Raw genomic sequence first — 13,127 nt, forward strand, 5'->3', positions numbered from 1 at the left:
AGTTTCTCAGTCTACCTTCCACAAGTAAAATAAAAATGTGTTTATTTTTCTAGAGGAAAAAAAACAACAAATCAAACCAACAGATTGTTTTGATAAGGCTATAAAAACAGGTGAAGCATGAAAATTTTTCATTACTACTTTACACATGTATGAATTAACCAAGCACTACTGTGATTAACATGTACCTTTCAATCCCTTTGGTCAACATCACTGCCTACAGCCAAAAAATGGTCCACTAAGAGAGACAGTTTGCTGGAGAAGTTTAAGAAAAAAATAAAAATATCTTACTTTTTGTGTTTGTTTCTACTGTGTTTTATATTTAAATGGAATATGGGGAGGGAGAGAAAAAAAAAGATGTTACAGTTAAAATTCTTAGCTTAGAGAGCTATTGGAGCATCCTTATTAGGTTGAGCAATCTATGAGCAGAAAATATATGAACACCACACACATTAGTGCTGTTACTTAAGGATAACACACGTTTTTATATTACAATTTACTTAGTCTGACAGTTTATTGGCATCTCTTCCCTACAACACATCTGCCACATTGCACATTAGACTTTTTTGAGAAGGTAAGTAAAGTAACAGAAGACAAATCATTTTCAATAGCCTATTGCTAATTTTAATTTGTACAGTCAATTAATTTTAAAGGTATACATGTAAATTACAGTCACAGTTTTCTAACCACTGTGTTCCTACAACTATTATTTCCTCTTAGCTTCAGTGCTATGTTGGATGTGAATTTGTAAGGCTTCCTCTCACCAGAATTTCTAAACTTCTGTTATTTTAAGCAATGCCCATCTTTACAGTGCTTTGTAATAAATGGAAAGTTTCCAAAATACGATCATTTCCAGTATTAGAGAAACAAACAAAACCTAAGAACCATATCAGGAAGAACAAGAGGAAGAAAAAACTTTTTAATACATCCCTGTGTGATGTGGCATCTGTCATCAGCTTTCATAAGCCACTTAAAGTCTCAGTAGGCTCTGGACATTATTGAAGTTGTTTCATCCCACTCCATGTCACCTTGATAGGCAAACTTGAACTAAATCACCATCAAATGATTATCAGTCTTAATGTTTCAGACAAAGTTTCAGATTAAGACAGGTCAGACATTAGAGACCTTGACAAAGAGTGAAGGCCATGCTTATTCTGTTGTGTGAATTCTGTTGTATGAATTCTGCTCATTATCTAACTGTATATTCCTTCCCCTTTTCACATTAAAAATATTTGGTCCATGAAACAAGAGAAATATTTCAAATATTGCATGCCACTCCAAATTAGATGAAAAAAACCAAACAAAAACCTAACAAACAGTAAAAAAATCTAGTGTCATTATTATAGAAGAAACTATAAATTCAGAATGGTTTTCACTATTATTGAGAAAATGTGTCACACATGCACAAGTGAATGAAATGAAAGTTAGGCTGCAAACTCGCAGATCAGCACACAAGATATTTGGGTTGCTCTTACCTACAAGGAGTCACTTTGCAGCAGTATGCTGAATAAAAATAGGTTGTGGTTCTTCCTCTTCTTTTTTACTTAGATGTGAGAACATAACAGACATCTATTTATCTATGGTGCTTTTTCTGCCATTAGATACAGCCTATTAGATATAAATGCTATACACTAAAAAGGACCAAGCACTATACACTTAAAAGGACCATGTTTTTAACACTGTAAGCATCATGCTATATTGTGTAAATTAAACTATTTCAATAAGATACAAGTTAGAAGGCAAAAAAAAAGTCTTCATATAATATAAATGCTAATTAAACTGTGATGATTTTAACTTTAAAAGAGATCTGTTGGGTGATAAATTTTCTTCAACATCACTCTTGGAAAGCCATGAGGTACACACAGTGATGTGTCAATGCTATTCAGATGTTAAAGCTGTATGACTTTTAGGGCAACATTCGAGAAGAGTCATGAAACATATTTATTCTAAAATTGCAAAAACTGGGTTCAAAAAGGCACCGGTTAATCGAAACATGAGCCTCTTTGTGAACAGCAAGACAAGACAACTGACAGTTCCTCAGACACCAGGTCCTGTCCCATGCTCTGCACTTGGAAGGACCCAAATGCATGTAAATCCTGCTCACTTCAGCAAAGCATAAATACCAGAGGTACCAGCAACAAGAGAGAGATGAAAACCAAGTTCAGATCACGAGTGTGCATAGCAAAAGCAGCAAACACAATATTTAACTCATTTTCTTTCTTTTGGCATATTCTTGTAGCCCTTCAGATCTGCTGCATTCTGTGAAGAATGCAGTTTGACTGTCTAGAATATTCTTAAGGGTGTATTAAATCTTCAAATACTTAAACACAAATCAAACCAAATGATGAATAATGTTTTCAGTACATTCAAAATCTCTGATGGTTCCTGTCAGCTGCCTTTCAGCTCAGGAAAAAAGTAATACTCTGTCATGATTCCAAGAACCACATAACCTTACAAATTTAAAAGGTCTGTAACTGAGGATCCCCAGTTAATAGTTTATGAACGAGGAGAAAAACAGGGAACAGACCTCATCCCTGCAGAGAAGCTTGTCTTGGGAAGCACACGGCAAGGGCAGCATTGCCATTTCCAAGAACCAGGCTGAGTTTGTCAGAGCCAGTCTAGAGTCAAAAGTAATGCTCTCTGCTGGGCGTTCCATTTGCCTGTACAGAGATGTAACTACTCTCTCACAGAGCTATTTCAAGTGCATGGGACTTACTAATTCATTTTTCATGATACACTAAAGCAGCTGAAATACACCTTTCGGGCCAAGTTTTGCCCAGAACAGATGTATTTTCAAATCACTTATTAGGCTGCTAACAAGGCCTTAGAGGCTTACACACATTCAGGTGTCTCTTTATCAATGGCACAGTTCAATTTAATTCAGATGAAGAGCCCCTGGACAATTAACAATTGACTGCAGTACAGTGCAGTCTCTAACTGGCTACCACATCATGACAAGGAAAGTGATACCCAGACCTCCAGCACAGTCCTGAGCTCACCTTGATTTTGCCTGTTTTCAGTATCATAAGAAGCTGGTGAAAAGGCCAGAAGATGAAAAACTCTTTTGAGATGATTATTACATACCCAAGCTGTATACACATACATATATATCTGTATGTATTTACATACATGGCTACCCTCAAAAGACAAAGATACCCTTACTTCTGGAGGCTGCAGGGTCTTTGCAGACCTACTTATCATCTAGAAGTTCTTGCAGTTAAAACAAACTACAGTGTGCTGTAGTGCTGGATAGGGAAACACAGTAAAAAGCATAAACTCCTTCAGTGCAGTATTTATGACTATAAGGGCAAAAGTGTTAACCTCATCAGAAAGCTCCTCTGTGTACAGCACAGCAGATCTATAAAAATACCAGAACATCCATAAACTCTTCGCAGCTCAAGAGTTGTTTTATTTCCAGTGGTCAGACTTGGTGTTTTTAGAAATATAGGCTTCTTTGGCCAAATTAAAATCAAGGTTCAGTTTTACTGATAGCCTGAAAAAGCAGCCCTCTTGCAATACTCCATGATTTAACAACTAAGATGACCAGAGTTGATCACTTACTGGACTCAGGGTCTGAGTTGCCATCTCCTTCTGTCCGGCTGTTGGGTGAAGCCTGCTCATAGTACTCCTCCTGGGGGAAGCCAAGGGGCAGAGGGTGTGACGTGCCAGCACCACTCGGGGCTTCGTGGTCTCCAAGCCCACTGTCACTGCAGCTTTCCTGGGAGCCATCTGGTAGGTGAAACGTGACACGGCGCTGAGGCTACAAGGAAGGAAGAAAATTATATGGTTTCCACTACGGTATCAGTAATTGCTTAATGCAACCAATTTAGGAAATGTATTATTTCAGTTATCTGCTGAAGACGCATTATCTAGAGTTGTGCACAATTTCAGGCTTTCATGAACAGGCAGCCTGCTTTCAAACCTGCTTCACCTGACAGCACCGCTTTCTTCTATTTTTTAAAAATGTAAGCCCTGATGCAAAATGAAAGACACCTCAAACTAAAGAGATTCTGTCAGACTTCACAAGTCTTTGGATGCCTTTTGTATATTGACTTGGAGATTTCAATCACTTTTTGAGGCTCAATTTATTTCACTGCTCAGTTTTCTAGTTTTCAAAAAAACATTTTCTTTCCCATTAAAAGCTGTTCCACACTTTTGCGCCTAAAAAACGCGACACGCTTCTAATGTTGGATTCTTCTAAGGCAGAGAAAGAACAAATAACAAGCCTGATGTACTGAAAACAGTCTTAATAGTTTTTGCACATCCATTACAGTAATGAATTAAAAGTAGATTCCACTACTCTCCTTCAGATATTTCATTACAACCCCTTTGATTTCTGTTACACCAGAGACCTGTATCCTAACTGCAAAAGGCTGGAAGCTGGAAACAGAGAGCTGAGGAGGAAAGCACCACAGCACAACGATCGAAATGGAGCATCTGATGCATCAGGCCCAGGACAGTATTTTCATTACCTAAGTGACTCTGTGTGATTTAAGAGTTGAGTAACTGAAATGTAAATCTGTCCCAGTATTAAAAGAAAAGAGAAAATAAGAAAGAAGCAGCTCTTTTGCTTTTCCCCCTAAGTCTTATTTCCACATCTTTTAAACATGAAACATGAAGATTCAAAAAAACCCAAAACAGCAACTTGCAGTGTTCTTAGCTTGGTGTTACTCAAAATTCCAATTGAAAGGCAATGCAAAACTTTCCAGTTCAGTTGCTGAGATAAGTAATGCTGGAAAGCAGATTTTTGATGCAATTATGCAAAAAAAAGTATATACTGAGTTTATAATACAGCAGATGTTGTCAGACATCCCTAGATATTTCATTCCTATAGATGATGCTAAGTTCTTGCTAAAAAGTTACATTCCTCTATTTTTTCAAAATCTCTGATATGATTCGACATGCCCACAGACAGCTGCTGTATACAGTGGTACAGCCAAGAAAGTGGCAAGATCAACTTTACCTATGCAACTCCTGACAGATGTGAGTGAAAACTCTTCTTAAAAACTACCAGTAAGAAATTCATGGCTTTCCCAGAAAATCTGTTTTAGTGCTTCACCATTACTAATGGAGAGGTTTTCTTCTCATGTCTTCATACAAAATAAATCACTTCTTCAGTTCCATCCATCACTGTCTGGTCATTCACACTCATTGTTCTGGCATTTGGCACTTCAGACCACTTCAGAAGAAGTCTTTATTGTTTCAATCTGTCGTGTGTCTTCAGATACCTCTTACTGCTCCCCCCTGCACCCATGCTCCCACAGGCTCCTCTGTGCACTGGTCAATACTCAGTACACAGTTTCAGATGAGATCTTTAAAGCATGAAGTAGAGCAGAAGCATAATTTCACACTTCCTGCAGGATCCACTGCTGCTTTGCCTTTTTCATGGCAACGTAAATCATTTTCCTTGCCAGCCACCATAATGCCCAGATCTTTGCTGCCTGTCCCCTTTCTGGGTGGTGCTGTGGATTGCTGGAACCTAAGTAAGGCACTTTGCATTTATTCTTCCTGCCATTCTGTTTCTCCAGATGATTTTGCCTGTTTATCATCAAGTACACTCTGCCTTCCAGTTCCGCTTTCCTGTTTACCAAATCTGCAGATTTTAGATTTGCCTTCATTAAGCAGATCTTTAAGAAAAACTGGAACAGATTAAGCCAATAAATCAGCTGAGGAGCTCTGAAAACCTGAGCACAGAATGATTTCCCATCACACAGGATGATAGTGTCCCTGAGCACGTAACACCCCAGAACACTGAGGCAGAGCCCTTTTGGAAGAGCTGGAGAAGAAACCAAAGCACTGCTATTTCTCTACATTGCAGTGTTGCCATTTTCTTAACTCAGCCAAGCATCAGACAAAGATCTGAAACAAGTAATTCTAATAAAGTTTTGCCAAAAGCTGGGACTTATCTTCTGTCACAATTATTTTGGAAATTAACTCCTTGAGGCATTTAAATTTCAATTTATAAGATTACAAAACATCCTCAGACTCCAGCTGCTTTTCTATTTATTTCCAAAGGGAGTTAGCATTGATAGGAACAGAGCAACAAGGATTATCATTTGTTTTATTTATTTGACTGACAGTTAGCATGTTTTTTCGAAAAGAGAAAAATTCAAGTAAATCCATTATGGATATTAATAGTGGATTTTGGAAATGCTGACAGAAGAACTTGTAATACAGACAATTACATTGATAGGGGAAATGAAGTGAAAAATTAAGGAAAAATGTATAGTAGTGTAAAGTTTGTCTGTCATATTTAACAATATTAAATTACTCTTTATTGGTATCAAAAAAAAGAATTTTGCTTCCAGAGATGTCATGAACCCAGACACAAATTCTCTCAGAGGTCTCATACAGCATCCAAAAAAAGAACTGCATTTGGTAATAGCAGTGTGTCTGGAGGGATCAAATTATCTCAGAAAACCACAAACCTTTTACTCTCATTATTGAAATTTATATGAAGACTGATCAAAGCCCCAAACTATTCTGTGTTCAATCTTTCACTACAATAATTAGACTGTGGCAGTGGGAATAATAAAAGATGAGTCTAAGTAAATAGCTTTGGATCCATTGAAGGGATGATTTCTGGAATTATACACCAGGGGTTAGCCAATTTATAATCAAAAACTGAAAAAAGGTAATAGAAAAAGCAGCAGATATCAACTGAGGAATATTAAACTATTAACCTTATTATCTTCATTCATTGAAGCAAATTAATATCCTTTTAAAAGTATATCATAAAAATATTACTGTTTAATTTATCTTGAATTAATTATATTATTTAGATAATAATTCTGCTTTTAAACAGACCTTATTTAGGAGATGCTGTAAGACAGCATGAAATTACAAGAATAGGACTCCAACATTTTTCTCTACTATTAGCAGACAGTGAATTAAAAAATAGTAGTCAAAAATATTTTTTAACTGAATTCAGGTTTCACTACTAATATTCAGTTTTTCAGCTCCTTATGTCCTTCAAATGCTAGGAAGCATGAAATGTATGAAAAGTATGCCTTATATAACCAGACAACAACCACCTTCAGTTACAACCAGTATTTCTAAGTTCCTAAGGAAAATCCTCAATCAAACAATAGATTCCAGCTCCAGTATTTCTTTTATTCAACTCCCACCTTTGTTCCCAAACTACAATCTTTTCTTCCATATGCTTTGATAGAGACACACAGGACTCAGCTACTACCAATGTAAAATTATCAGAATAACAAGAAATCTTAACAGCTGAAAAGGATGTAAGCACAAACCCAATGGGAAACAGATCTTTGTGTTGAAACTCAATAAAGGAAAGCCAGTTGTTTGTTTTTTTTTTTTCGTTCCCTAAACTCAGCTGTGTACAGCATAAGGCCCAGTGAGTTTTTCCCAATTGTTTTATAATCTGTATATTTCACATATTTATTGCAGCTCAGACCACTAAATCTCCTGTTTACTTTGTAATGGACAAAATATATAATCTCGTTAATTATAATTTTTCACTCAAATTCAAGTAACTTTCAAGTTTTTACCAATGATGATCTTTAGTTTCCCTTGAAGCATCTATAAAGATGCAAACACTCCTGGCCAGCACTATTACACACAACAAGAAACACTTCACTGCCAATAAATCACTACTGTAAACACCTTTTATGCTTTAATAGTTTTTTGGGGGTTTTTTTTCCAATTTCTTCAGCATAGCCTGCAATGATTCTGTACTGGACAGGCCAGGTTTTTTTAAAAAGAGCAAAATGAGGGATCTGTCCACTGGGGATAATGGGGAGAAGTAGTGTTATTCAAGTGATCATATCCATCTGATTTGATCAGTCTGAGCTCAGCAGACACTAAAATCAGTATTTTCCCCATCTCACATGAAGAAGTAACACCCTCAAGCACTGCCAATACTATTAGCCTGAACTGTCATCTGGCACAGATCAAGCTTGTTGAACAAGGCCTTCTTTTTACTAAACAATTACTGTTCTACCTTTAATGACTGCATCCATATCAGCTTCTGATTTTCTCTATACTTTTCAAATCAAACAAACCTACTCGTTTCCCAGTTTACAATATCTACCCTTTTAAATATTGGCCAAAAAATTGCAATTTCAGATATTTAAAACTTAACAATCTAATATATTAGCTATTGCTAAAGAATGATTTTGTGAAATGTTTTTTTATGTGAGCATGCAACAGGTTTTTTAACATCACCTTCTTTAAGAACTGAATTTACACTGATAACACATTTCACTGAAGTAACTAGAAGCTAAGCTGAAATTCCTATCTTCATCAGCACAGAGGTCATGGAGCAAACTCATTAGATAAATCATTGCTGAACTAAAAACATTATGAACCTGGAACTTCACACATTTCTGATTAACAACCTGAATGGATATTTATTTTCAGCCTCTAACCCTCATTGCACCAAAGAGTATATCTCACATGACATTTCCCAGCAACATTTAACAATTAAATTGTTTTTTCTGAGCTTCTTGAAATAAGAACAAAGAACTGAAATAATAAAAAAGGCAAATAAACCTGAAAATAACATTTAAAGAATGTCAAACATTTTATTTAGCTTTTGAAAGGCAGTTATTGTATGCTAACTAGGTGTCAAAATGAAAGCTGAAAGCATACTTTTTAAAGTTTAATTCATGTAAGTCTTCAATTTGACATGTGATTAAATAATAATTACACATGAAAGTTGTGCTATGGCTGTGCTGCTGCTAAGGTTGAGAAATAGTAGTCTCAATTCTGATTTTTTTTTAACATGTTCTTAATTTTCCAGGTTATCATCTGTGGTGATGTTATCTTGAGTTCTTGATTTTCGATAAAAGATTGTAATCATAAACAATAATATATTTTGGTAATATCTGACATCACTTCTGGCTGCTGGTCCAACAACTTGGGTCTTTTTTAGCATAGATATTGATTGGGTGTTATTATAGTAGTGAATATTTCTTTTAAAAAGCACACTCTTGCCTACCTAGTATTTTCATTGTTTTAACACTGAAATAGAGCAGAATTTATATTTTCATAAATGTACATAGCACTCTAGCTTTAATTTTATTCTGTTAATTTATACATTTCACTTGTAGCTCAGATAAATAGATTTCATCTTTCCTCATGAGTAAAGTATAAATTTATAGAATAATAAATGTTGTTTCAGTGAATTACTCACTGACCTCCAGCCTCTACTTTTGCATCACAGCAGTCAAGGGTAAGCCATTAAGTTCAAACATCATGAGGTTATTAGATCTATAGAGGCCTGGAAGAAATCTCAAGAACCTGATTCAATTTCCATTTGCAATTTTTTCTATTCAGTTTTTCATTTAAAGGTCAAATCATTCTGAAGCAATGTAAGTGCGTATAACTTCACAAGCCATCAGAAGTATTCACTTAAAGAGGCCTGAAAATGTGCCTTCATGATTTCTGACCAATAAATGGAGCTATTCTTATTAATGTTTCCTAGAAAATGGGTCTGTGATTTTGGTTCTTTGAGTTGAAAGTGTACTTAAGTCAGAAGAAAAACAGACATATACTTTTATTAAGACCTGCTCAAGGAGTATTTTTAAATACCATAGCACAAGTAGCTGTGCATCACTTAGCTGTATTTCACCCTATTATCATCTTGGCTCCATCTTTTCCTGCTGCTGTGGATATGAGAGCTGGAATAACCTCATGTTTGATATTCACATATGTAGTTGCTGACTGTGAACTCATTTTGCTGTTGTTTAAAATGAAAAAAAATATACTGATTATGGAAGAGAACAAGGCCACAGGGTAAGCTTAGAACCTGAAGAGGTTCAGGTACCTCTAGAACAAAGATAAAGACAAACAGATCTAGTCAGTTTCTTCTATTAAAAAAAAAAAAAAAAAAAACCCAAACCAAAAAACCAGCATATTTTTGGATCCAAAGGTTTCTAAATTATACTTCCACCAGTTCATCATTCACAGCAGCCCCCAGAAGCTATGCAGATCACCTATTCCCTCCATCCTCAGGGAGCAGCCAGCCACTACTGCACCCTGACATAGCAAAGTCATAGGTTTGCTGAGGTATGTCTCTAAGAAGAGTCAACACAAACATTAAAAAAATAATTAAAATGGAAGGACCTTTTAAAGAGAGTAGAAAAGCAGTTCTTTGCACATCATTATCTCACTGCAATTGTTATAACAACAGTTAACTGTTACAGCAGCAAATCTATATAGTATTTGATATCAAGTGTTTGATTAGCTGGAATGGCAACAGATGACAGTCAAAATGGAAGGATGCTGTCAAAGAATACATCTCTGGAGAAGAGAAAAAATAGACAGAACATTACCCTTCATGCAAAATGGGCTCTTGGGAAACTCAACACTTCCTCGGAGTACAGTGGGAGGATTCTCTGAATCAGTATTTGTTTGCAACATTTATCGTTTTGGCCCTTAGCAAATAACCACTAACCAATTAGATTACCCATTCTTAATTTTAAATGTACAGTGTGTTGGCCATCTCAGGTCACCTATCTAAAGAATATTCTCATAGTAGTTACAGTGAGTCCACCTTTAAGTGTCCACCTTTAAGTGAAATATTTAAGAAAGAGGCAATAGAATACAAAGAAAACCTTCTGGCCCATGTAAAATAAAGCTGCAGGTCAAAATTTACAAGCAGTAATGCAGTTCATGCTGTACTTGCTTTGTACAAAATAAAAATCCAGTGTTTAAGCAGGGAGATGTTTATCAGCATTACACTCTTTAGTGGACTACAGTGTCCCAGGGTAATCTTGCCTGGATCACGAGAACTTTTACCAAGAGTAAAAGTTCTTCCTCTCTGAGAAGAAACTGAAAAAGCTTCCAGGGTCAAAACATGTAATCTGAAATTGCCTTTCCAATTGCCAAATAAATCTTTTACTCTCAATATGACAAGTTATTCCATATAATGAAACTTTAAAAGTATATATAGGGATTTTTGACTGGTACACTTTGCTTCACTTCAATTTTCTGTTCCTGCAAACAGGAAAGATGCAATGTGATAAATGTCATGGTGAACACTGTTGCAATACTTTGTTTTTATTTCAAATATTTGAAATATCTATTCATGTCTCCAAGTTGTCTTAAGAAAAAGCATTATGTTTTATTTGATTAAAGTCAGAAATCTCCCATTTGCGTGACTGTTTTCACAGCTTGTACTATCGGGATGAGGATGAGTAAGTTTTTGCTGTTATTTACAGTAGAATACATTAAAAATTAAAAATTGCTGAAGAGACTTGAGATGCATACTACTAACAGATGCTCAAATATCTTTCAAGGTCCCTTCCAACCTCTAACACACTGTGATTCTGTGAAAGGGATGTCAGAAATACCTACTTGGAAATGGAAAAGATTTTACAGAGCACTGTGTCTGCAGTTGTCCTTTCAGATAATCAGAATACACAACTGTCTTTCAGAATTCTCCACTTGTGTAATTTCAGTAAGGCAAAATACAAAGACATCAGCCCTGCCTCATTTCTGAAATATTTCAAGCTTATTTTCATATTCAAGGCAGCCATTGTTTAGGACTCTTAAGATTACTTAATTCTCTTTCTTCATGGAGCAAAATATACAAATCAAATTACTGAAGTAGTGCAGCATTATGTTAGTTTGCATAGAGACATAATGCAGTTTTGGGAAGGGGAAGAGGTGGGCAAGGGAAATGGGGGGACTCCTGCTGAGGTGTCAGGACCATCCCTGGCTCCCCAAGGGAACTCAGAGACAGTGACCTGCCATGGCCACCCCAATTCCCACCACCTCCACCCCTCAGATGTGCTTTCTGAAACCACAGGGAGAATTCAGCCATGGAAGGGGGGCTGAAAATTGAGGCCTGGTTTTGCCAGGTTCCATTGTCTGTCACCCAGGGCCTGGCTTTATAAAACACAGAGCTGGGACCCAGGGTTGTTCTCCTGAGGTGGACTTGGGTAAGTAGGTGAACTCAAGTAAGCAGAAACTGAGGCAGAAGTAAGGCTGTTTGCTCAGTAACTTGAAGAGTCAAGAGAAATACACTAATGCAAAAAAAACATACCAGGCACTGAGGCAAAATGGCGGAGAAGTCAGGGAGAGTGAGGACGCCATTTCCAGTCAGCCCCAAAGGCCAACGCCTCCCCTCAGCTGCTCCCGCCGCCTGCACCAGAAGCACTGAGCTGCTCAGGCAGGCTTTCCTTAAGAACAACTCATTCCCAACTATTTACTGTATAAAAGCAAAAATAACATTCCTGGATACTTACAAATAGCACCATCCTGCCTCCAAGTCCCCGCGTCTCTGGAACGCTGCCCAAGTAAAGTGCCTCAGAAAGCTGAGAGAAAAGGGGCTGGGGAGGGAAGGCTGAAGGCCCGGGGACTGCCGCTTCTGCAGCTCCCTCAGCGCCTTCAGAGATATTTCCTCACCTGACACCCAGAAGATTAACATTGCTACCATCTTTACCTCAGGATTATTCAAATTTCATGTAAAGCTCAGCTAAATCAGAGGTAAATATTATTCTCTTCACAAGCCACGCTGAAATAGCAAACTAGAAATCTGCAATGCTTCCTCAGCTGCCAACACTAAACAGATCATGAGGAAAGGCAACTGCTTGCTCTACCTGATCCAAAAAAGCCAGGCAGTGCAGAACCCCCTGAAACATGCAGTCACACAAGAACAAATGCCAGGCTTTGGGTCTACACTGTATTCTGACCGTACAGGAACAGTCAAATTGCTGCAGACACCAAACAACCAGGAAGGACCTTTAAAAGAAGCCAAGAGGAAAAATGTATGTGTGGACAGGTAATAACGTTAATGTCCACAGAGCTTCTACACACAGCTACACACACATGGAATCATAGAATCAGACAATTTTCAGGGTTGGAAGGGACCTTTAAGATCACTCAGTTCCAACCCCCCTCCCACAGATCAGGTTGCTCAGAACCCTGTCCAGCCTGGCCTTAAAAACATCCAGGGATGGAGCTTCCACCACCTCCCTGGGTAACCTGTGCCAGTGTTTCACCACCCTCGTGTGAAGAACTTCTTCCTAATATCTCATCTAAACCTATCCTCCTCTACTTTGAATCCATATGGATTTGCATACCTGTATCGATCAGGCTTTCCAACATCCATAGGAGCTTACTTAACCCTGCTTGCTTACCCTGAAACCACTGTTACA

The 13,127-nt window shown here is 37.3% G+C and overlaps 1 protein-coding gene across 2 annotated transcripts in view; it reads right to left on the reverse strand.

The window, feature by feature from the left end:
* The window catches only part of PCDH11X (protocadherin 11 X-linked), a 438,876-nt gene that overhangs the window by 123,968 nt on the left and 301,781 nt on the right, over positions 1–13,127 (reverse strand). For both annotated transcript variants that reach the window (XM_071757565.1, XM_071757566.1), the window contains exon 6: positions 3,559–3,757. In XM_071757565.1, coding sequence (XP_071613666.1) covers positions 3,559–3,757 — 199 coding nt within the window. The remainder of the gene's footprint in view (positions 1–3,558; positions 3,758–13,127) is intronic.

The sequence above is a fragment of the Heliangelus exortis genome, chromosome 14 (genome assembly GCF_036169615.1).
Source record: "Heliangelus exortis chromosome 14, bHelExo1.hap1, whole genome shotgun sequence".
In the NCBI taxonomy this organism is placed as follows: domain Eukaryota; kingdom Metazoa; phylum Chordata; class Aves; order Apodiformes; family Trochilidae; genus Heliangelus; species Heliangelus exortis.